The 26,613-nt window shown below is 39.3% G+C and overlaps 1 protein-coding gene across 7 annotated transcripts in view; it reads right to left on the minus strand.

The window, feature by feature from the left end:
- Positions 1-3,720: 3,720 nt before the first annotated feature.
- WDR89 (WD repeat domain 89) overlaps positions 3,721-26,613 on the minus strand; it is a 53,450-nt gene continuing 30,557 nt past the window's right edge. For all 7 annotated transcript variants that reach the window (XM_060418144.1, XM_012181795.5, XM_012181797.5 and 4 more), the window contains one exon: positions 3,721-10,196. In XM_060418144.1, coding sequence (XP_060274127.1) covers positions 9,006-10,166 — 1,161 coding nt within the window. In that variant the 5' untranslated portion in view covers positions 10,167-10,196 and the 3' untranslated portion in view covers positions 3,721-9,005. The remainder of the gene's footprint in view (positions 10,197-26,613) is intronic.

Consider the following 26,613-nt stretch of genomic DNA (forward strand, 5'->3'; position numbering starts at 1 on the left):
TCTCCAACATTTTGGTATCATTTAATTTCCTAATTTTTTTAATTCTAAAAGATATGATTAAGTCCAAAAAGGTTTTTAATTCTAAAAGGTGATTAAGTCTTCATTTTTCTGACTGCCAAGAAGTTTGACAATTTTTGTGGGTTTCATCTGAAATTTGCCTTTATATATTTATTGCTAATTTTTCCATTGGTATTTTCCCTTATTGATTTGCAAAATTCCTTCTATAGTCTATTTACCCACTCATTGATTCCAAGTATTTTTTCTTCCATCTGTCATTTATCTATAGATCTTTTGTGACCAGAATGCCTTATACTGTATACTTTTGAAGTTTAAGAAGCCATTTACCATCTCTAAATTAGAGCTAGTCTCATTTAAGATCATGGCATCTGGTCCTATCACTTCATGGCAAATAGATGGGGAAAATGTGGCAACAGTGCCAGATTTCATTTTCTTGGGCTTCAAAATGAAGGCAGACAGTCCCAGCAGCCATGAAATTAAAAGACACTTGCTCCTTGAAAGAATAGCTATGACAAACCAAGAGTGTATTAAAAAGCAGAGACATCATTTTGCCAGCAAAGTCCATATACTCAAAGCTATGGTTTTTCCAGTAGTTATGCACAGATGTGAGAGTTGGACTGTAAAGGCTGAATACCAAAGAATTGATGCTTTCAAACTGTGGTGTTGGAGAAGACTCTTGAAAGTCCCTTGGAGAGCAAGGAGATCAAACCTGTCAATCTTAAAGGAAATTGACCCTGAATATTCATTGGAAGGACTGATGCTCCAATACCTTAGGCACCTGATGTGAAAAGCTGACTCACTGGAAAAGACCCTGATTCTGGGAAAGATTGAGGGCAAGTGGAGAAGGGGACAATAGAGGATGAGATGGTTGGATGGCATCACTGACCCAATGGATATGAGTCTGAGCAAACTCAGAAAGATGGTGAAGGACAGGTAAGCCTGGCATGCTGCAATTCACGGGGTCACAAGAGTTGGACAAGGCTTATCAACTGAATGACATTTATCATTTAAGAAATCTAGTTTTGTTTTTCTGTATATAGTAAGCTGCTGCTGCTGCCAAGTCACTTCAGTCGTGTCTCACTCTGTGTGACCCCATAGACAGCAGACCACCAGGTTCCGCCATCCCTGGGATTCTCCAGGCAGGAACACTGGAGTGGGTTGCCATTTCCTTTTCCAATGCATGAAAGTGAAAAGTGAAAGTGAAGTCGCTCAGTCGTGTCCGACTCTTCGAGACCCCATGGACTGTAGCCCACCAGGCTCCTCCGTCCATGGGATTTTCCAGGCAAGAGTACTACAGTGGGTTGTCATTTCCTTCTCAAATATAGTTAGCTAGTATCCTTTAAATAACTTAATGAAAAAACTTTCCTTTTTCATTATGTCACCTTTATAAAATATTAAGTTGCCATATCAGTCAGTTCAGTTCAGTCGCTCAGTCGTGTCCAACTCTTTGTGACCCCATGAATCACAGCACACCAGGCCTCCCTGTCCATCACCATCTCCCGGAGTTCACTCAGACTCATGTCCATGGAGTCCGTGATGCCATCCAGCCATCTCATCCTCTGTCATCCCCTTCTGCTCCTGCCCCCAATCCCTCCCAGCATCAGAGTCTATTCCAATGAGTCAACTCTTCCCAGGAGGTGGCCAAAGTACTGGAGTTTCAGCTTTAGCATCGTTCCTTCCAAAGAAATCCCAGGGCTGATCTCCTTCAGAATGGACTGGTTGGATTTCCTTGCAGTCCAAGGGACTTGCAAGAGTCTTCTCCAACACCACAGTTCAAAAGCATCAATTCTTTGGCGCTCAGCCTTCTTCACAGTCCAACTCTCACATCCATACATGACCACAGGAAAAACCATAGCCTTGACTAGACGGACCTTAGTCGGCAAAGTAATGTCTCTGCTTTTGAATATACTATCTAGATTGGTCATAACTTTTCTTCCAAGGAGTAAGTGTCTTTTAATTTCATGGCTGCAGTCACCATCTGCAGTGATTTTGGAGCCCCCCAAAAATAAAGTCTGACACTGTTTCCACTGTTTCCCCATCTATTTCCCATGAAGTGATGGGACCAGATGCCATGATCTTCGTTTTCTGAATGTTGAGCTTTAAGCCAACTGTTTCGCTCTCCTCTTTCACTTTCATCAAGAGGCTTTTTAGTTCCTCTTCACTTTCTGCCATAAGGGTGATGTCATCTGCATATCTGAGGTGATTGATATTTCTCCCAGCAATCTTGATTCCAGCTTGTGTTTCTTCCAGCCCAGCGTTTATCACGATGTACTCTGCATAGAAGTTAAATAAGCAGGGTGACAATATACAGCCTTGACGTACTCCTTTTCCTATTTGGAACTAGTCTGTTGTTCCATGTCCAGTTCTAACTGTTTCTTCCTGACCTGCATACAGATTTCTCAAGAGGCAGGTTAGGTGGTCTGGTATTCCCATCTCTTTCAGAATTTTCCACAGTTGATTGTGATCCACACAGTCAAAGGCTTTGGCATAGTCAATAAAGCAGAAATAGATGTTTTTTTCTGGAACTCTCTTGCTTTTTCCATGATCTAGTGGATGTTGGCAATCCATGCTTTATCTCTGAGTTCTATTTATTTGCATTGTTCTCTGGCCATATAGTAGCTTCCCTGGTAGCTGATGAAGAATCCACCTACAATGCAGGAGACCATGTTCGATTCCTGGTTCAGGAAGATCCACTGAAGAAGAGATAGGCTACCCATCCCAGCATTCTTGGGCTTTCCTTGTAGCTCAGCTGGTAAAGAATCTGCCTGCGATGCGGGAGACCTGGGTTCAATCCTTGGGTTGGGAAGATTCCCCTGGAGAAGGGAAAGGCTACCCATTCCAATATTCTGGCCTGGAAAATTTCATGGGGTCACAAAGAGTCAGACACCACTGAACGACCTTCACTTTCACTTTCAAATAGATATCCTGTAATCTTGGTCAATTCTGGGATAGTTTTTAACTTTTGCTTTTGTTAAATGATGTTTGGATTTTTGTAGACTGACCGTCCTCTGGCAACTTCGCTGAACCTCTTTATAGTTCGAATCGTTTGCTAACTGTTGGATTTTTCAGGTATTTTTTATTTGCAAAGGAGTTTTTTTCCCTCTTCTCTTCCAATCCTTACACATTATAGTTTTTTTTTTAATCATTCCTTATAGTATTAGCCAGAATCTGTACTACTACACTAGGCTTCCTCATTGCATTCCGGTCTCAATTTCTCAAAGAAATGTATTTTAATCTAACATTTCTCCACTAAGAATTACATTTAGTGCATATTTTTTATATGTGAATTTTAACCAAGTTAAAATTATTCTATTGATAGCTTGAGGTTTAGATTTTTCATAAATAGGTATGAAGCCTTAACACGTGTTTTTCTATGTCATTCTTTGTCTATCACTCTGATAGATTTTCTGATGTTGAGTCACCCTAGCATCCCTGAGATAAACCCTATAGGTCATGTTTTTAAAAAATACACCATTAGATTTGGTAGCTAATATTTTAAACTGTGAATATATATTCATAACAAGCAAAATAAGCCTTTTTCTTCATTTTCTTCTGATTTTGGAATCAATGCTACATTTGTCAATAATTACATTTGTAAATTCCATTTGTCAATAATTAAGACTGCCACCTAGCTTTTTGGTTCATATTTGTTTGGTGTATCTTTTTTTTTTTTTTTTTTGCAACAGCTTTATTCAGATGTACTTCACATATAATTCATTTATTTGAAGTGTACAACTTAATAGTTTTTAATATGCCCAGAGTTATGCAACCATAACCACGATCAATTTTTGAATATTTTCATCATCCCCCAAAGAAATCCTATCAGCAATCAACCATCAACCCTTCCATTTTCCCCCCACCTCCCAGCCCCAGGCAAATACTGTATATATGTTCTCTTTATAGATTTGACTATTCTGAAAATTTGATGTAAATGGAATCATACATATGTAGTCTTTTGTGGCTATCTTTACTTAGTGTGTTTTCAAGATTCATCAGAGTTGTAGCATACATTAGTACATGGATGAATATTTCTTTCCTTTTCATGGATGAATAATATTCCACCATATGTGTACTTTTATCCATTCATCAACTGATGGACATTTGAATTTCCCACTTTTGGTTATTGTGAATAACTGTTATGAATATTCATATACAAGTTTTTGTGTGGATTTGTCTTCAATTCTCTTCAGCATATACCTAGGAGTGAAACTGTTGCATCAAATAGCAACTGTTTGAAGAGTTGTCAGACTGCAGCTGTACCATTTTATATTCCTAATAGCAGTGTGTGAAGCTTTCTCTACACTCTCACCAATACTTTTTTTTTTTTTAAATTATAGGCATCCTAGTGAGTGTGAAATGGTATCTCACTGTGGTTTCAATTTGCATTTCCCTACTGACTAATGATATTAAGCATCTTTTTGTGTGTGTTTATTGACCACTTGTATATTTTCTTTGGAGAAATGTCTATTCAGATCCTTTGACCATTGAAAAAATTGGGCGGTCTTATTATTGTCATTACACTTGACACTCTTGTTGGGCCTTTCAACCTGAAGATAAGTTCTGGGATAGCCTCTTATTTCATTTTAATAATTGAATTTTTTCCCACTTACAACATAGTCAGCATTACCTCATATCCTAAATATGTTAAAAACATGGCTTTTCATTTTTACATAGTCCTCTATCAAAAGATCTGAATGTATCAGAGATTTTAAGCAGCATGCTGCTGCTAAGTCACTTCAGTAGTGTCCGACTAAGTGTGAACCCATAGACGGCAGCCCACCGGGCTCTCTCGTCCCTGGGATTCTCCAGGCAAGAACATTGGAGTGGGTTGCCATTTCCTTCTCCAATGCATGAAAGTGAAAAGTGAAACTGAAGTCGCTTAGTCGTGTCCGACTCTTAGCGACCCCATGGACTGCAGCCTACCAGGCTCCTCTGTCCATGGGATATTCCAAGCAAGAGTACTGGAGTGCGGTGCCATTGCCTTCTCTGTTAAGCAGCATGAGGCATTATCAAACCTGTGTTTTTGATGTTCAGTCAAGAAGAGTAGAGAAAATGAACTGGAGTAGATAAGAGTCTATAATCTTGAGAGAAATGATGGAAGTCTTATCTAAGGCAGTAGTGGTAGGGGGTAAAGCAAAAAAAAGATGACAAGTTTCTACTTCTATTAGGAAGTAGAATGGCACAGGACTTGGTGGGTGATTAAGAGAAAAAGGAAAACTACTAAGTTGCCCTCAGGTGTATGGTTTGGATAATACCAAGCATAGTTGAATTTCTTGAAATAAGAATCATGTATTTTCAATATGTTTAATAGTTACTTACCTATTGTTTGGGCTTCCCTTGTGGCTCAGCTGGTAAAGAATCTGCCTGCAATGCAGGAGATCCAGGTATGATCCCTGGGTTTGGAAGATTCTCTAGAGAAGGGAAAGGCTACCCACTCCAGTATTCTGACCCGGAGAATTCCATGGACTATAGAGTCCACGGGGTCGCAAAGAGTTGGACACGACTGAGAGACTTTCAGTTTCACTTATTGTTCAGTCTCACTTGAGTTAAGTTAAGTGAGTAAGTAAGTGAAGCAGCTCAGTCCTGTCCAACTCTTTGCAACCCGGTGGACTGTAGCCTACCACGCTTCTCCATCCATGGGATTCTCCAGGAAAGAATACTGGAGTGGGTTACCATTTCCTTCTCCAGGGGATCTTCCCGACCCAGGGATCGAACCCAGGTCTCCCACGTTAGAGGCAGACACTTTAACCTCTGAGCCACCAGGGAAGATAAGTGAAGCTGCTCAGTCTTAAGTTAAGTTAGATCATATCTAAATGTAAGTTACAAATGTTCCATAAAAAAAAATTTCCCCCAGTGCTACACTCTCATAGATAATGTACAAAACCTTTAGAAGGATCAACTTTTTAACTAAGATGCTTTGGAGAAATAGTTAAAAGGAAGTACGAAGAATTAGCAGTAAACAAAAATTCAAGTTTAAAATTATGGATGGAGGAAACACTTTAGAAGAAAATTTTATCACAAAATATTGGAATCTTTAGAAAATAAAAAGTTTTTCCACTATTATAAATACTTTCATTTTTGTATACTTTGAGTTTCAAAACAAATTTTATAAGATATTTTCCTTTTTATCAGTGAAACAACTGTTTAACCAGTAATATTAAAAGTATTGATGCAAATTTACTCAATATATTTTTCTCAAAAGTACAAATAGTATTAAAAGTATAACTGCAAATTTACTAAATATATTTTTCTCAAAAATGAAAATCACTATTTCTGAAAAAGTTTAATTCTATTTAGAGTATTTATATTTAAATGTCAGTGTATTTAAATATAAATAGGACAGAAAGAGTAAAGACCTAACAGAAGCAGAAGAGATTAAGAAGAGGTGGAAAGAATAGACAGAACTATACAAAAGGAGTCTTAATGACACAGATAACTACAATGTTGTGGTCACTTATCTAGAGCCAAACATTCTGGAGTGTGAAGTCAAGTGGGCCTAAGGAAGCATTACTACAAACAAAGATAGTGGAGGTGATAGAATTCCAGCTGAGCTAGTTAAAAACCTAAAAGATGATGCTGTTGAAGTGCTGCACTCAATATGTCAGCAAATTTGGAAAGCTCAGCAGTGGCCACCAGACTGGAAAAGGTCAGTTTTCATTCCAATCCCAAAGAAAGGCAATGCCAAAGAATGTTCAAACTACTGTACAGCTGTGCTCATTTCCCATGCTAGTAAGGTTATGCTCAAATCCTTCAAGCTAGGCCTCAGCAGTACATGAACCAAAAACTTCCAGATGTACAAGCTGGGTTTAGAAAAGGCAGAGGAACCAGAGATCAAATTGCCAACATCCACTGGATCATAGAAAAAGCAACAGAATTCCAGAAAAGCATAAACTTTCGCTTCATTGACTACACTAAAGTCTTGACTTTGGTACTAAGTCACTTCAGTCATGTCCGACTCTTTGTGACCCCATGAGCTGTGGCCTGCCAGGCTCCTCCGTCCATGGTATTTTCCAGGAAAAGATATCAAAGTGGGTTACCATTTCCTCCTCCAGGGGATCTTCCCAACCCACAGGTTGAATCCACATCTCTATGTCTCCTGCATTGGCAGGCGGGTTCTTTACTACTGGTGCCACCAGTCTGCTTTTTGTTGACTGTGGGGATCACAACAAATTGTGGAAAATGTTTCCCTGGTGGCTTAGACAGTAAGGAATCTGCCCACAATGTGGGAGACCCAGGTTCAATCCCTGGGTCGGAAAGATCCCCTGGAAAAGGGAATGGTGCCCACTCCAGTACTCTTGCCTAGAGAATTCCATGGACAGAGGAGCCTGATAAGCTATGGTCCATGGGGTCTCAAACACATGTGAGACACAACTGAGTGACTCACACACACACTTAAGGAGATGGGAATACCAGACTACCTTGTTTCCTGAGAAATCTGTATGCAGGTCAAGAAGAAACAGCTAGAATCCTACATGGAACAAATGACTGGTTCAAAATTGGGAAAGGAGTAAGACGAGGCTGTATATTGTCACCCTGCTTATTTAACTTACACATAGAGTAAGTAAGTGTTAGTCGCTCAGTCGTGCCTGACTCATTGCTATCCCATAGACTGCAGCCCACCAGGCTCCTGTGTCCATGAGATTTCCAGGCAAGGATACTGAAGTGGGTTGCCATTTCCTTCTCCAGGGGATCTTCCCAACCCAGTAATTGAACCCAGGTCTCCTGCACTGCAGGCAGGTTCCTTACAGACTGAACTATAAGGGAAGCCCATATATAGAGTACATCATGTGAAATGCCAGGCTGGAGAAAGGAGAGTGAAAAAGCTGGCTTAAAATTCAACATTAAAAAAACTAAGATCATGGCATCCAGTCCCATCACTTCAAGGCAAATAGAAGGGGCAAAAGTGGAAACAGTGACAGACTTTATTTTCTTGGGCTCCAAAATCACTGCAGATGGTAACTGCAGCCATGAAATTAGAAGACACTTGCTTCTTGGAAGAAAAGCTATGACAAATCTAGACAGCATATTAAAAAGCAGAGATATCACTTTGCCAACAAAGCTCTGTATAGTCAAAGCTATGGTTTTTCCAGTAGTCATGTATGGATGTGACAGTTGGACCATAAAGGAGGCTGAGCGCCAAAGAACTGACGCTTTTGAACTGTGGTGTTGGAGAAGACTCTGGAGAGTCCCTTGGACTACAGGGAGATCAAACCAGTCAACTCTAAGGAAAATCAACCTGAATAGTCACTGGAAGGACTGATGCTGAAGCTGAAGTTCTAATACTTTGGCTACCTGATGTAAAGAGCCGATTCACTGGAATAGACCCTGATGCTGGAAAGACTGAAGGCAAAAGGAGAAGAAGATGAGAAAGGATGAGATGGTTGGATGGCATCACTGACTCAATGAACATGAATTTGAGCAAACCCTGGGAGACAGTGAAGGACAGGGAAGGCTGGCGTGCTGCAGTCCATGAGGTCGCAGAGAGTTGAACATGATTTTGCGACTCAACTACAATGCTAGTGTAATCCACATGTATTAAGCAAGTAGGGGCTTCTCAAATAAAGAAAAAACAGTCTTATTTGGTTTTATAAATAATAAAGATGATTTAAAAAGTTAAAAATTGAGCTTAAAAAACACAACCCAAACCACCTGTTTTTAAAAGTCACACCAGCCGTCTACTTCTAAAAAACCCTTATCAAAGCTATTTCTTCAAACCCAACATTTACTAATTCAACAGATGGGTTTTTAAAATGAGGAATGTAATTTTACTTTCAACTCACTGATTATATACTCAACTGGCAGCTTTAAAAAAATAATTTTAGAATACACGAAGACTTGAATTAAACCATTCTCAGCATTTTCCCAGGACTGTTTGCTAACTGGCTTGTTTTTATTTATATATGAGCTTTTATATGTCTACCACAGGTAGTACACAGAAATAATTATTTGCAACTATAAAACTTATCAAGTAAACGCCCAATGTAACATCATTGCTTTTTCCTTCTCTTATAAGAATCATTACTGTGAACGCGAACTCGCTGGTATACAGAGGATGCTATTTTCATGCTGTCTTTCTTTGTAAATGTCTTCTCTACTGCTCCAGGTTTCCAAAGTAACAACTGTGCGTCTTCTCCTCCAGTTAGCAAAGAATCATCCTGCATATTCCAACAGAAGGACCGGACTGTAGCAGCATGCCCTCCTTGAAGGCTGGTCACATGGACCAATCCTGATGTCATACAGCTCATTATGTGAATGATTCCTGTGTTTGTCCCTCCAACAACAAATAATTTGTCTGTCTTTTCATGATATAGGCCACCAATCAAATAGTCCAAAATCCCTTCTTTCACGTTAATTACTTCTCTGACATCTGGAATGTTCAAACATGTAATTGGTTCATCTGTATCCAGATGATTAAGATCCCACCAACAAAATCCCTCATCATGTGTCATGCAGTAAATCTGTTTATAATCTTTCCCAGACCAACCAATAAAGCTTACTGATGAAACTGAGTTACAGGTTGTGACCAGTGCATCGTCTTCATTATCTGCGCTAATATCAAATACATTTACCAGGCCATCAGTTGAACCTGAGACTACCATGTTTGGATTACTGGGATGGAAACATACTTGAGTGATATCATCACTATGTGTCTCTGAATATGCACCAAGTGGCTCTTTGGTAGTAGACAAGTCCTGAGAATTAATTCTGGCATCCCAAAATACCAACAATGCATCATCATCAACTTTTTCTGTACCAGCACAAATGACATGATCATTAGAACTGATATCAAAACTGATAAAAATATTGGAAGGGTAACCCTTGAACAGCTGGACAGGCTTTCCACTGGCCAGTCGAGCATCCCAACACTTCACAGTGCCATCAGTGCATGAGGAATACACACTGTCATGCGAATTTGCAAACTTGACTCCATTAAGTCCAGGACATCCTCTAAATTCTCGTATTACATTTAACCTTTCTTTATCATATATTCTGATTGATCCATTAGAACATAAAACAGCAACCAAGCTTCCTTTTTCTGTTTGTACAGTCTTTGATGTGTCTATGCCAAGCAGGTAAGTAGGCTCTTTAGTTTCTGAGGAACGTTTAACAATGTTCAAGTTGGCAAATTGTTCTTCAATCTTCTCCATATCAGGAGTGCATCCAAGGGTAGCAAAAATCTGTAATAAAAACAAAAATTGAAATTAAACCCAAAGCGTCTCTACATTGTAATTAAATCAAGAACATTTCCCTCTGAGAGCTGGCACAAGAAAACAGAAATAAAATCTAGTATTTTAATCATTCCCCTACCATGATGTAACTAAAACTCAGCTGCTTCCTTGTAATGCAACCACTTTTTATATACTGAATCTACTGCCAGTAAGAGATTATAAAAATGTATGTACATGTACATACATTGCTTAGTAATTCCTTTCAGCTCAAACCTAATTATTGGTCCTACTCATGGTCCTCAGCATTAGCCAGGATCTCTACTTTGGGATCATCTTCTCCTGGCCCCAGCTACCTTATACAGTTATAGAATCTAACACAGATGTGTTGGCAGAAAAATAGTCCCTCAATGATGTTCATGCCTTCATCCCAGGAACCTATGAATATGTTAGGTTACATGGCAAAGATGAATTGAGGTTGTAAATGGAATTAAGTTGCTAATCAGTTGATATTAAAATAGATTATTAAGGATTACCTGGGTGAACCCAAAGTAATCACCAGTGCCCTTAAAAGTAGAAGCAGGCAGAATATGAGAATCAATGGGAGATGTTCCTATGGAAGAAAGGTTCAGAGAGATACATTACTGATTTGGGCGAGGGAAGCCAATAATTGGGTGGCCTCTAGAGAGTGGAAGAGGCAAGGAAATAGCTTCCTTTAGAGCCTCCACGTGAAAGTGCAACTCTGCTGATCCTTGATTTTAGCCCAGTGAGACCCACTTTGAACTTCTGACCTCCAGAGCTATAAAAAAAATTTATGTCATTTCAAGCCACCAATTTTGCAGTAATTTGTTACAGCAGTGATTAAAAAAAAAAAAAACAAAAAAACTAATAGAGGTACCCAGTAGGAATTGCAGAGATGTGCTTCTCAGGCAGGAGCAGCTTGCAAATGGTGGAGCTGGAATTTGAACCCAGGCATTTTGGCTTCAGGAACGGTGACCTTTACCACCACACTAGATTGCTTCTCAATGGTAGGTTGTATATAGAACAACTTTCAGGCCAGAAAAATATGCATAAAGTCTAGTGCCTTTATCCCAAGTTTTTCTATCTTGGTTTCACCAAATGAATATTCTTGCCAGCCTCACAAATTCACATTTTCATTCTTAAGGTGAAATGCTTTTTTTTTTTTCCTGTTGCTTTAGTGATAGCTTTTTAGCTGTCTTTTCATCTTTACAAGGAGAAATGAATATGAACTCAAGAGTGGTTAGAAAGATTAACTGAAATAATGTGTCTGGCAGATCATGGTGCACATTCAACAAATGTTACATAAAAATGACCAGGATTACCATTACCAATAACACTAACACCACATGGTAGAGAATTCAAACCATCAGAGTGGCTCCAAACAGCACAATTAAACAAACAGGCAAAATATATTAAAAGTTGGATTGAGGTTCAAAAGAATAAGCATCTTCTCCAACTTTAAATTTTGAATACTTTAAAACTTACAAAAGTTGAAAGAATAGTACAATGGACACCCACACACATACACACAGTCTTTCACCTCCGAGGATCACCAACTTGCTTTCTTCTATCTCTATAAACACAAACACACGCATTTTTGATGGCCTATTTGAAAGTGAACTGCAGACAAAATATCATTTCACTCCTAAATACTTTGACACAGAGAACCTCCCCAATCTTCTGTTTTCTTAACACTGAATTTTTTAAAAAGTCCGGCCAGTTGTCTCATAAAATGTCCTATATTCTAGATTTTTCTAATTGTCTTCTCTTTGAGATTAGATTCCAGTTTAACATTGTTATCAGGGATACAATTTATGTGATGCTGCTGCTGCTGCTGCTGCTTAGTCACTTCAGTCGTGTCTGACTCTGTGCGACCCCATAGACAGCAGCCCACCAGGCTCCCCCGTCCCTGGGATTCTCTAGGCAAGAACACTGGAGTGGGTTGCCATTTCCTTCTCCAATGCATGAAAGTGAAAAGTGAAAGTGAAGTCGCTCAGTCGTGTCCGACTCTTAGCGATCCCGTGGACTGCAGCCTACCAGGCTCCTCCGTCCATGGATTTTCCAGGCAGGAGCACTGGAGTGGGGTGCCATTGCTTTCTCCGTTATCTGATGCTGGGGACTTCTTATTGCATCACATCATAGAGGCTCATAATAACAACTTTGATCACTTCCTTAAGTTGCTGGTGCTCAAACTGTCTCTGACCTGACCACTGAGAAACTCCTTAGGCCAGCTTCTGTGTGCTTGTGATATGTCATTATCACAATTAGTCTGTAAGTCCCTACACGGAACAACTCTGTATAAGAATAAGCTAAGTCCGAAAATGGTGAGCTTCCTTTAAGTATTCAGAGACTAGAAGGCCATTTACCTCCAGAGCATAACTGTTGGTTTTAAAACCAGATAGGTTAAATGGCCTTCTCTCCTTGAACGCGTCATGCTTCTGTCTCAGGACTGCGGCAGCAGCTGCTTCTCTGTCTGGAATACTAGCTATACATTTTTTGTGTGAGTAACTCCTGCCTGTTATTCAGGTCTCAATATGTTACCTCCCCAGAGAGAACTTCCCTGATCAACCAACCTAAAGCGGCAGTCACTCCCTATCATATTGCCCATTTTGTTAAATAAAAAATTTAAAATGCTTTAATTATGAACTATTTCAAATGTACAAAGAAGTGTAGAAAAAAGGAAACATACGCAAATACTGTATCACCTAGATTTAACAGATGTTAACATTTTGCCACATTTGCCTCAGTTTTTTATTTAAAGAAATGAAACGACAGATACAACTTCTATGATTAAGAAATTCTAAAAATGGCGCCACATTTATATGTATCTTTGCTACAATTTGCTCTTTTCACTCAATATTTTTGAAAAACTTGATTTTACCTGACTTTCTTGCTTTTTTGTTATCAATATGGTTGCTGAATCAATGAATGAATAATTGATTCAGCTTTCATGCATAAGGAGCTGAAGAGCTCCAGGAGAAGCAGAATAAACCTAAAATGATATGTCATATGTCTGTATGTTTGCAGGGAGAGCTCTGCTTATGGAAATTAGTAACATAATGGCATTCTTTAGCAGTACTTTAAATAAAGCACAAAAAGGAAATAAAAAGACTTTATATTTGTGAAAGAAACATTATTTAACATAATTTTTTTTTTTTACTACAAGCTATTCAACTACGTCCTAAAACGTGTGTTCACTTTAAGAGTATACTGCCTACACACTTCAAGTAAAAAATCCTTCTAAATTCCAGATAAAAAACAACTACCCACTCTTGAAATAATCAAAGTGTTAATAAGATTACAAAAGAAACAATTCTTTGCTACTGTTTCATATTGATCTCTGCATATGAAATATCAGATTGATGAGAATTTTAAACAATAAGGAAGTTGAATGCGACTTTTAAGTTAACAGTAAGTTATAGCACTATGGCTGTGCACTGCTACCCTCAAGCAATATAGCCGTGCTGTACTCCTCCCCCAACAGTGTTGCCCAGAGTCTGTTTCGCATTGGAACAGTCCCCTGCAAGGCTTTAATCCAAAGGATTCTGGGATCGATGCAAGCAGAGTGGGCCCCAGATGGAATGCTACAGCAAACCAACATTTTAAGACAGCAGTGATGGTAACAATCTCACTAGTGTTCCACCTGACACACTGTTTAAATGCAGTATAGTGCTTCAAAAAAAGAGAAAGATATTAGAAGACAGGTAGATCCCACAATGCTCTCAATATTATAGAGTTTATATTCATTTGTCCACAGGTACAAATAGTAAAATATTACTTTAATCTCCTTGGGAAAAGATGAAAACCTCTGACTTACGTTTTAACACATTAATATGCCTATGCAAATGAGCCATATTTGAAGTATAACTTCCAAGGTTACACAGTTAATCTTAATTTTACATACTAATGAATCATTGTTCAATGATAAATAAAACTTTTACTTCTATGTATGCCCTTATCTGAAGGGTTTTTTTTTTTTTTTTGGCATGATCCTCTTCCCACTCTCCATAGTCTCTCTTTTCTTCTCACTCAGTAACCTCATTGAAATTCATGTTTTCAAGTGCCACCTACATGCCAATAAGCTCACCTATTTACAAGTCCATTTTTCCAAGTGTCAACTAGCCATCTCTCCTTGGATCCCACTACAACTCCAAGTTAAACTGATTATTTGTGCTTCCCCTCTGTGAAACATTCTCCGTAAAAATAAAACCAAATTATGCTTTTCAATGTTCTCCATGTTGGTCGATGGTATTGGCACCATGACAACACTCTCATCTACTCAGTTACCTAAGCCAGAATCTCTGGGGAATATCCAGTTCTCCTACTCAGGCTCTCATCCAATCCCTTTTCAAATCTTTTGCTGCAGGCTACTAACTGAAGTATAAGGTTCAATCTATTTCTGGAGATCAAAACAATATTGACAACTTCACACGGTTCAACCTAACAAAAATGTATAAAGAGAACAAATAAGATTAACCGTAATTTTAATATTTTCTCTATTTGTTTCTGTTAGATACATAAAAGGAAGCTAAGTTAGCATTTTAGACCTCAAAAGGCTAGTGAGAGCTGAGGATGCCTTTCTTATACTAATGCACACACACAAATGAAAAAGGGCACAAATAGAAAAGAACAGAAAAGAATGCTGAACCAAAGAATAGGGAGGAGAAAAGAACAGAAATGAAGATAAGCCCAAAGAGAACAGAACAGAAAAGAGAAGGGAAGGCAGTTACTGCCACCACCTCTTAATTCACACTGCACTTTGTACTTTACCAATACTGAGATGAGACAAGGAGGAAAAGTCCAGAAAAAGGAAGTTCAGTAGAGTCTAAAGCCGTGTTGGCTAAAAAGTTTTCATTAAGCCATCTTGAAACACATTAGATAGAAAATGCTCATTAATCTCTAATCTGAGGAACAGTCCTTAGATAATAGAGAGCTGATTTAACTTGTTAACAACATCCCTAAACATTAAGTATTTCTTCTGGGGCTTTTGCCTTAGTACGATTTAAGTTATCTTTATCAATCAAAATGTTCTTTTATTTTACTTCCTATTAAAATAAACCCAGCAAAGTGTTATTTCTATATATAAAGTACATTCAAAATACATCAAACTGCAACTAGGCATTCCTCTTATTCTTGAATTGACCAAGTTTGAATATGAAATCTGAAGGACAGCCTCACTTCAGTTCAGTTCAGTTCAGTCGTTCAGTCGTGTCCGACTCTTTGCGACCCCATGAATCGCAGCATGCCAGGCCTCCCTGTCTGTCACCATCTCCCGGAGTTCACTCAGACTCACATCCATGGAGTCCGTGATGCCATCCAGACATCTCATCCTCAGTCGTCCCCTTCTCCTCCTGCCCCCAATTCCTTCCAGCATCAGAGTCTTTTCCAACGAGTCAACTCTTCGCATGAGGTGGCCAAAGTACTGGAGTTTCAGCTTTAGCATCATTCCTTCCAATGAGCACCCAGGACTGATCTCCTTCAGAATGGACTGGTTGGATCTCCTTGCAGTCCAAGGGACTCTCACGAGTCTTCTCCAACACCACAGTTCAAAAGCATCAATTCTTTGGTGCTCTGCCTTCTTCACAGTCCAACTCTCACATCCATACATGACCACAGGAAAACCATAGCCTTGACTAGACGGACCTTAGTCGGCAAAGTAATGTCTCTGCTTCTGAATATACTATCTAGATTGGTCATAACTTTCCTTCCAAGGAGTAAGCGGTCTTTTAATTTCATGGCTGCAGTCACCATCTGCAGTGATTTTGGAGCCCCCCAAAATAAAGTCTGACACTGTTTCCACTGTTTCCCCATCTATTTCCCATGAAGTGATGGGACCGGATGCCATGATCTTCATTTTCTGAATGTTGAGCTTTAAGCCAACTGTTTCGCTCTCCTCTTTCACTTTCATCAAGAGGCTTTTTAGTTCGTCTTCACTTTCTGCCATAAGGGTGATGTCATCTGCATATCTGAGGTTATTGATATTTCTCCTGGCAATCTTGATTCCAGCTTGTGTTTCTTCCAGTCCAGCGTTTCTCATGATGTACTCTGCATAGAAGTTAAATAAGCAGGGTGACAATATACAGCCTTGACGTACTCCTTTTCCTATTTGGAACCAGTCTATTGTTCCATGTCCAGTTCTAACTGTTGCTTCCTGACCTGCATACAGATTTCTCAAGAGGCAGGTTAGGTGGTCTGGTATTCCCATCTCTTTCAGAATTTTCCACAGTTGATTGTGATCCACACAGTCAAAGGCTTTGGCATAGTCAATAAAGCAGAAATAGATGTTTTTCTGGAACTCTCTTGCTTTATCCATGATCCAGCGGATGTTGGCAATTTGATCTCTGGTTCCTCTGCCTTTTCTAAAACCAGCTTGAACATCAGGGAGTTCACGGTTCACGTATTGCTGAAGCCTGGCTTGGAGAATTTTGAACATTACTTTACTAGCATGTGAGATGAGTGCAATCGTGCAGTTGTTTGAGCATTCTTTGGCATTGCCTTTCTTTGGATTGGAATGACAACTGACCTTTTCCAGTCTTGTGGCCACTGCTGAGTTTTCCAAATTTGCTGGCATATTGAGTGCACCACTTTCACAGCATCATCTTTCAGGATCTGAAACAGCTCAACTGAAATTCCATCACCTCCACTAGCTTTGGTCGTAGTGATGCTTTCTAAGGCCCACTTGACTTCACATTCCAAGACGTCTGGCTCTAGATTAGTGATCACATCATCATCATTATCTGGGTCATGAAGATCTTTTTGGTATAGTTCTTCCGTGTATTCCTACCACCTCCTCTTAATATCTTCTGCTTCTGTTAGGTCCATACCATTTCCATCCTTTATAGAGCCCATCTTTGCGTGAAATGTTCCCTTGGTATCTCTAATTTTCTTGAAGAGATCTCTAGTCTTTCCCATTCTGTTCTTTTCCTCTATTTCTTTGCATTGATTACTGAAGAAGGCTTTCTTATCTCTTCTTGCTATTCTTTGGAACTCTGCATTCAGATGCTTATATCTTTCCTTTTCTCCTTTGCTTTTCACCTCTCTTCTTTTCACAGCTATTTGTAAGGCCTCCCCAGACAGCCATTTTGCTTTTTCCATTTCTTTTCCATGGGGATGGTCTTGATCCCTGTCTCCTGTACACTGTCACGAACCTCATTCCATAGTTCATCAGGCACTCTATCTATCAGATCTAGGCCCTTAAATCTATTTCTCACTTCCACTGTATAATCATAAGGGATTTGATTTAGGTCATACCTGAATGGTCTAGCGGTTTTCCTTACTTTCTTCAATTTGAGTCTGAATTTGGTAATAAGGAGTTCATGATCTGAGCTACAGTCAGCCCCTGGTCTTGTTTTTGCTGACTGTATAGAGCTTCTCCATCTTTGGCTGCAAAGAATATAATCAATCTGATTTCAGTGTTGACCATCTGGTGATGTCCATGTGTAGAGTCTTCTCTTGTGTTGTTGGAAGAGGGTATTTGCTATGACCAGTGCATTTTCTTGGCAAAACTCTGTTAGTCTTTGCCCTGCTTCATTCCATATTCCAAGGCCAAATTTGCCTGTTACTCCAGGTGTTTCTTGACTTCCTACTTTTGCATTCCAGTCCCCTATAATGAAAAGGACATATTTTTTGGGTGTTAGTTCTAAAAGGTCTTGTAGGTCTTCATAAAACCGTTCAACTTCAGTTTCTTCAGCGTTACTGGTTGGGGCATAGACTTGGATAACTATGATATTGAATGGTTTGCCTTGGAGACAAATAGAGATCATTCTGTCGTTTTTGAGATTGCATCCAAGTACTGCATTTTGGACTCTTTTGTTGACCATGATGGCTACTCCATTTCTTCTGAGGGATTCCTGCCCGCAGTAGTAGATATAATGGTCATCTGAGTTAAATTCACCCATTCCAGTCCATTTTAGTTGGCTGATTCCTAGAATGTCGACGTTCACCCTTGCCATCTCTTGTTTGACCACTTCCAATTTGCCTTGATTCATGGACCTGACATTCCAGGTTCCTATGCAATATTGCTCTTTACAGCATCAGACCTTGCTTCTATCACCAGTCACATCCACAACTGGGTATTGTTTTCACTTTTGCTCCATCCCTTCATTCTTTCTGGAGTTATTTCTCCACTGATCTCCAGTAGCATATTGGGCACCTAATGACCTGGGGAGTTCCTCTTTTGGTATCCTATCATTTTGCCTTTTCTAAATAATTCCATAATGGAAATGACAGTCGCTCAGTTGTGTCCAACTCTTTGCGACCCCATGGACTATACAGTCCATGAAATTCTTCAGGCCAGAATACTGGAGTGGGTAGCCTTTCCCTTCTCTAGGGGATCTTCCCAACCCAGGGATCGAACCCAGGTCTCCTGCATTGCAGGCGTATTCTTTACCAGCTGAGCCACAAGGGAAGCTGATAATGGAAGAGGAAGTAGCTTTCTTTCCCATTTAAACAAGATGAAAAAAAGTACTAAAAGAAAACACACATTTTATACCTATTTAGAAACTATTGATTACAAAAGGCACTATACTAAAAATCTTTGGCCATGTATTATTGTGTAGGAAGTCAGAAATGAGGAGCATGTTTAGAAATGGATGCATTTCTATCTTTCTGGTATGAATGTTCATCATACTTGAAATATTTGACAACATAAGCAACAAATACTACTACATTTTTCTACTAAAGAATAACAGTTGTATTTAAACTATATGTTGGATAAAGGACTCGTTTTCTTTTGAAACAATTTATCAGACTTGGGTCAGAAAACCAAATTCCCCACAGCTGATACTTAATATTGCCCATTGACCACAAGGAACTCTGATGACGGTAAAATGCAGAGATTCAGCTAATGTCCCAAATGTAGGGAGAAGCTAAATGAGAAAAGTCATTCAGAGATGGTCTTTAACAACAACACAGTCCACATTAATAATGTAACGACAATAATACTGAAACAACTAGCAAGGTGGGCTAGGACGACAGAGGCTTGTAGAAAAGAAAACAATCATAATTGGTATTCAACAAATGCTAGACTGTGTGCTAGAAACTTACATCTAGTATTTTTTTAAAATCTTAATCATTTAACCCTATGAAATAGGCATTTTTATCACCATTTTATAGAAGAAACTGAAGGTCAGAAAAACTGAGTAACTTGCCAATGCTTTCACAGGTAATAAGCAGAAAATACAGGGAGAGTCTGATCTGAAACTCAAATTGTAACTTCAAAATCTGTGAACCTGTGTTCATTTCAATTCTATGCTATTCTTCTTCTGTGTAAGTACTAAAATATTAGTGTTGACTTTAATTAAAGAATATGCCTATTAGGCTTTGAGAGGAGGAATTACACATCAGCATAAGCAGATGGAGAAAAAAAGGGAGCAAGATGATTGCAAACACACACACCAACATGGAAAAAGGCTATAGTAAGTGAAAGTGAAAGTCAAGTCGCTCAGTCGTGTCCGACTCTTTGCGACCCCATGGACTGTAGCCCACCAGGCTCCTCTGTCCATGGGATTCTCCAGGCAAGAATACTGGAGTGGGTTGCCATTTCCTTCTCCAGGGGATCTTCCTGACCCAGGGATTGAACCCAGGTCTCCTGCATTGCAGGCAGATAACTTTAACCTCTGAGCCACCAGGGAAGCCTGATACTGAACCACTGGCTAAAATCCATGAGCCTTATTCTTCCACCATGAAAATCAAGAGTGGACAAAGTGCTGCTCTGAGCTTAGAAGGGGACAAATTTACTCTTTTCCATCCCAGCTGGACATACATCAGAATCCTCTGGAGCTCAAAAACACAAAACTGGCCATTCTCTCCAACCCCTAACTACCAAGTTAGAATTCCTGTTTAAGAGGGAGTGGACCTTTATTTTAAAGCGATTTGTATAGATTTTGTTGAGAACTGCAGATACAGTCATTCATTAGCTCACACTAAGAACTTTGGCAGGTATTTCACATACGTTTTTCTATGTTTTATGACTGAATTCAGACAGGTTTAGTCACAGAAACTATATGGTGGACAGGAGAGAGGAAGAGTTCACCACAGGGAGATTCTAAAAGCCTGCCTTTCCAGTGTTCTTGCCCATCCTGATGTCTTCTTACCTTGCCACTCTTCCTACTGGGCCCTCTGACTCTTCCAAATTAAGTTACAGGTGAATCCTCCATTAGCTAAGTACAGAGCAACACAGACATGTGCACAGAACCTCACTGGAGCCCCCCCTGCCCCCAAAAAAGATTTTTATTTTTCTATTTTGTCACAAGTTCCTTGTAAACATAAAACTTTTGTAATTTGAACAAAAACCAAACCCATAATTCTCTCCTAGGATGAGTTTGATGCTGTAAGGATAATACCAAGTAAGTGCACAAATGCCGCAAGATGCAAAATTAACTGAAAACGGTCATTCTTCCTGAAATTTCTCTTAAAACAGCAGAGAAGTAAAAGCAATGCTGCCACCTAGTAACCATCACTTTTCATTTTTTGGGGTTCCATTTTTAATCACAGACTTTGTATGGACTAGGGCATAGTAAAAGAACCCCTATGCAACCTGTTATTCACCACAATTACACTCCTCAAAAGTTATTATTAGGGGCAGAGGGGTCATTTATATATCATATTTTATTTGAAGGGCAATTAGGAAAGTCTAGAGGCCAACTAGTATGAGGGAAACCCTCCAACCACCCCTCTTCCCTCTCCATGCGGCATCAACATGGTTTCGGGGTTGACCACAGGCCCAGAACTGAATTCTGATTAACCTAATCATAGCAATGCCATTCCTTTTAACCTGTAATTGGTAAAGAAATCTTACATTTTTGCCAATTCAACACATGTATCCCCCTCTCAACTATAATCTGTTCACATGTGAAACACAAATTCGAAAGTGCACCCAATCCAACCAATGGAAAGAACTTTTATTCCATGTTTATGAGATTCAGCATTTCCTGACTATTTAAGTAAATTTGCAGTAGAGTTTTTGTTAATGCAGTCAGAACCACCCAAACTAATTAGAGATAAAGTCTTGGGTTTTATTACCAAGACTTCATTGTTCATTATTCTGACTTAATGTAAGAGGCTTCTAAAAGAAAGACTTAGGAAACGTATTTTAAAAAGTTAAATTTCACTCATTTTAAAGAGAGGGATTTTGAAAATATGTTCCCTTTAGAACATTCTATCCTCTCCCTTTCCTATCTTTTTATTTTTTTTCCTATCTTTTTACTTATTTGTTTGTTTGTTGTTTTTTCCCAAAAATAAAAGGGAAAAAAATAGGATACAAAAAGGAATTGTCAGAAGACTATAAAAATCTATGCCAAGTAATACTGGTAGGATCCTTGATTCTAAAGACATCAACAACAACAACAAAAAATGAACCACTGAAATGATACAACATTTTAAAACTTAATATAAAACTCTATCTGCTAAGTTTCTGTGTATTTTTAAATTAATCTATTTTTGAAGATCTAAAATAGCCCCATATCAAACATATCAAATTGAGTGAGTGTTTTTTTAAGATTGTTTCATTTCATAATGAAAAATACATTTCTAAACAGCAAATGAACTTCAATACGTTTTAGAAGAGAATATACTTTCACTGAAGTGAAACTCAAGTTCTCAGTCAACTTCTCCAAGATTCTTTAAGTGAAAGTGAAGTCACTCAGTCGTGCCCACCTCTTTGCGACCCCATGGATAGTAGCCTGCACCAAGCTCCTCCGTCCATGGGGTTTTCAAGGCAAGAGTACTGGAGTGGGTTGCCATTTCCTTCTCCAGGGAATCTTCCCAACCCAGGGATCAAACCCAGGTCTCTCGCTGAGCCACCAGGGAAGTTAGGTACCAATTAGAGAGGCTTAATATCTATCCTATTAAAAATATCCTTTGATCTCCTTGGAAAAATGGCCTGAATCTAGGTCTCGGACAGGGAAACTAGAAGATGAGCCTAAAGCAACAAATAGTGCCCAAAAGTAAAGAAGTGATTAAAAAAAAAAAAAGATGCAAGAGCTATGATCTCCCACTGGTCACTCTAGACCAATCTGAGCAGCAAAATAACACTGGGTTATAATCTAAAGAATAAGATAAAAAAGAATAAATAGCCATGAATCCATATTGATAAAAATAAATGACTCTCCTCTCCTGGAGTATAGGCTGGACTTAATTATTTGCTTCCAAAGAACAGAGTAAGGAAGGAGTAAAAAGAGACTTTAACTAGAGAAAACCAGAAGATACCGCCTTAAAAAACCAATCAAGGTTAATATCAGTTCAGTCAGTTTAGTTCAGTTGCTCAGCCGTGTCCGACTCTTTGTGACCCCATGAATCGCAGCATGCCAGGCCTCCCTGTCCATCACCATCTCCCAGAGTTCACCCAGACTCATGGCCATCCAGCCATCTTATCCTCAGTCATCCCCTTCTCCTCCTGCCCCGAATCCCTCCCAGCATCAGAGTCTTTTCCAGTGAGTCAACTCTTCGCATGAGGTGGCCAAAGTACTGGAGCTTCAGCTTTAGCATCATTCCTTCCAAAGAGATCCCAGGGCTGATCTCCTTCAGAATGGACTGGTTGGATCTCCTTGAAGTCTCCTTGGGACTCTCAAGAGTCTTCTCCAACACCACAGTTCAAAAGCATCAATTCTTCAGCGCTCAGCCTTCTTCACAGTCCAACTCTCACATCCATACATGACCACAGGAAAAACCATAGCCCTGACTAGATGGACCTTAGTCGGCAAAGTAATTTCTCTGCTTTTGGTTAACATCACTGGTGGTAAATTATGTTGATGTCACTTGCCCCCTGATGTGATGTGATGACATTCTGTGACATTCTTCTCAAAACTTCACGTGTGTCTGAGTGCTAAGTCACTTCAGTTGTGTCCGACTCTGCAACCCTATGGACTGTAGCCCTCTGGTTTTCTCTGTCTATGGGATTCTCCAGGCAAGAATACTGGGGTAGGTTGCCATGCCCTCCTTCAGGGGATCTTCCCAACCCCAGGGCTGAACTTATGTCTCCTGCAGCTCCTGCACTGCAGGCAGATTCTTATTTTTTTTTTCAATTGGAGGCTAATTACTTCACAATGTTGTAGTGGTTTTGCCATACAGTGACATGCAGGCAGATTCTTTACTGCTGAGCCACTGGGGAAGCCCCCAAAATTCATAACCCCAGTCTATTCTTGGGAAAACATCAAACTCAACTGAGGGACAACCTACAAATATGTGGCTAGTACTCTTCAAGTTTCAAAGCCATGAAAAAGAAGGAAGGTCTGAGAGATTGGTGGTATTCTTGATTAGATTAGTGATATTCTTGATTAGATTCTTCACCAAAAATAGAAATCAGTGGGAAAACCAGTTAAATCCAGATAAATTCTGTACTTTAGTTAATAGTATTATACCAGTGTTAATTCTGGTTTTGACAAATGTATCATGGCTATGTGAAGGGTACAGAAGGGTGAAGGAGGGCTGCCTACTATATTTCCAAGGTCTCCACACTGAGTTTAAGACATGAGAAGCAGCCCATAGGAATAGATATATCTGGGATTTGGTACAGGATATTCACGGGATCCCAGAAGGGAAAAGAGTCCAGGTTCCCCAGCAAAATTGCCTCAGCCCTAGCCTGTGATGACTTTTTGCCAGTAGTAGTGAAGCAATGGTTGTATTTGGGTCAGGTGATCAAAAGGTGATGCCTTCTTCACCTTCTCTTCATCCACCTGCTGGCTGGATGCAGAGGATTCCAAGGCCCTGAAGAATGGTTGAGTCAAGCGTCCCTGGTGGTGCAGTGGATAGGAATCCACTTGCCAGTGCAGGAATCACGGGTTCGATCCCTGGTCCAGGAGGATCCCACAAGCCACAGAGCAACTAAGCCTGAGTGCCACAACTACTGAAGCCCTCACACTGAGAATCTGTGCTCTGCAACAAGAGATGCCACCGCAATGAGAAACCCGAGCATTACACGGAAGGCTCAGTGCAACCAAAGAAAAAGAATGTTTGAGTCATAAAATGAAAGGAGTCTGATTCTGCCAATCACCACAGAAAAACCTACATCTGACTGCATCAATTAATCAGCAATGTGGATGCTACCTGAAACTTTTTAATCTCATTCATCTTTTCTTTGGGTTAACTCAAAGGGAATTTGCAAAGGAACTCATATTAAAGAAACACCTAAATTCTAGCTATTTCTTTCATTTTATGTTTTTGTTAATTAAACCCAAGTTAAATGCAATACTATTCAGAGAAAATATATACTAATAAATATTATATAAAATATATAAATATTATATTTAATAAAATTATTCCTATTCTGTTCATCTTATCTGTATATACACAAGAAAGGTCTTGGAATAATGTTCATAAAATGTATTTCAAGTATCTGGAGTGTGTGTGTGTATGTATGTATGTGTGTGTGTATGGAGGGAATATGTTGCCTTTTCAGTACTTTTTCTATATTGTTAAAATTTTTAATGATGATATAATCCCATAACTACTATATGTTCATTAAACTGATAAGAAAAGCACAGCTAACATGCAGCTAACCTAGAGGGTGGGATGGGGTGGGAGGTGGGAGGGAGGTTCTGAAAAAGCTGGCTTCTGAACTCAAGTATTCTTGTTCCAGAGCCCTACTACTACTACTAAGCCACTTCAGTCGTGTCCAACTCTGTGCGACCCCATAGACGGCAGCCCACCAGGCTCCCCCGTCCCTGGGATTCTCCAGCCAAGAACACTGGAGTGGGTTGCCATTTCCTTCTCCAATGCATGAAAGTGAAAAGTGAAAGGGAAGTCGCTCAGTTGTGTCCAACCCTCAGTGGCCCCATGGACTGCAGCCTTCCAGGCTCCTCCGTCCATGGGATTTTCCAGGCAAGAGTACTGGAGTGGGGAACTCCTATACTATACTATCTCTATCGTAAGCACTTAGCATTTTAGAAATAGGTGTAGGCTATGTTGCTGCTGCTGCTGCTAAGTCGCTTTAGTCATGTCCGACTCTGTGTGACTCCACAGACGGCAGCCCACCAGGCTCCTCGGTTCACAGGATTCCCTGGGCAAGAATACCAGATTGGGTTGCCATTTCCTTCTCTGTAGGCTATGTTATCTATATAATAAACATACACTATACTTATTTTTTAAGGGAAGAGGTGTTAGCAGAGAATTTGGAAGAAGTAACTGCTGATATCTCATGACATGTGCTACTGGCAAGGTCGATGGCAAATGGGAAAAATCTGATGGTAGTTAAAAAAGTTCTATACTGGACATTACAGAACAGTCACTCCTATGCATTACCAATATGTCCTAGAGAATATCTTGGGATAAAAAGCAAGCACTGGCTTAATGTCAGGTAAATGTTTCTCAGAAAACTTTCATATAACAAATGTAGAGAAATTTGTGTGTATGTTTTAAACTAACAGAGAATTGGCTTTAAACAATTTATCAAGAAACCATTTGTTTTATTTTTTAAATTTTTTTAAAATTTATTTTTAATTGAAGGCTAATTGCTTTACAATACTGGTTTCTGCCACATGTCAATATGAATCAGCCATAGACATACATACGTCCCTCCCTCTTGAACCTACCTCCCTCCTAACTCTCACCCCATCCAACCCTTTGGGTTGTCAAAGAACCATTTGTTTTAAATTGGGCGGAAGTGCTACATATTTAATGGAAGGTATGCTAAACTGACATCTGCTACAATTTCAGTGTAATTTCAAATATCACATTCATTAATGACTGAGACTTAATGTCTTTGTAAATTAATCCTGTTTAGTGAGACTGAATATGCTATTCTTACTCACACGAATGTTCAAGATAACTGGTTGCAGCAACATATGGTACTACATGCATTAAATACACTAAAATTCTTAGGGAGAGCACAGTTTTTAAAGTGCAAGAATTTGTTACCAAGGGAAAGGGGGGAGGGGGGAGGAAGGAATGACACACATACAGTCTCTCAAGCAGTATGAGATTATCCTTCAGCTCCCAGATATAACATTCAAAGTATCTTTTAAAAAACAGGCATTTTTCTCAGTAACATCTTGAGGTGTCCAGCTTCTCAAGTAAATCTTCCACCCCAAATCCATCCTTTATAGTAAGTCTATGAACACCCAGCTTCTTTCAAGAAGAACAATGAATTGCTTTTGCCTTTCCAGAACAACCAGCTGGTGAACCAAACAGAGAGGAACCAAACTTCCCCAATCACCAGATGTCTTAATTTGGAACAGACAGTAGCAACGTGGAAGAGTTCAAATCTTGAATTGGTACTCTATGTTTACTACCTCTTTTTATAATTCTCAATAGATGCTTTTAAAAATTAAGCAAACGTTCTCTTTAATAACTGTGAAAAGAAAAAAGGAAGATAGGAGGGAGAACAAAAAGAATCATGGCTTATAATAGAATGATGTTAACATCAAAGAATCAGTCATTTGAATACCGTTACAGTTAGAAACCGATAAGCAAT

The sequence above is a fragment of the Ovis aries genome, chromosome 7 (genome assembly GCF_016772045.2).
Source record: "Ovis aries strain OAR_USU_Benz2616 breed Rambouillet chromosome 7, ARS-UI_Ramb_v3.0, whole genome shotgun sequence".
Classification (NCBI taxonomy): Eukaryota; Metazoa; Chordata; class Mammalia; order Artiodactyla; family Bovidae; genus Ovis; species Ovis aries.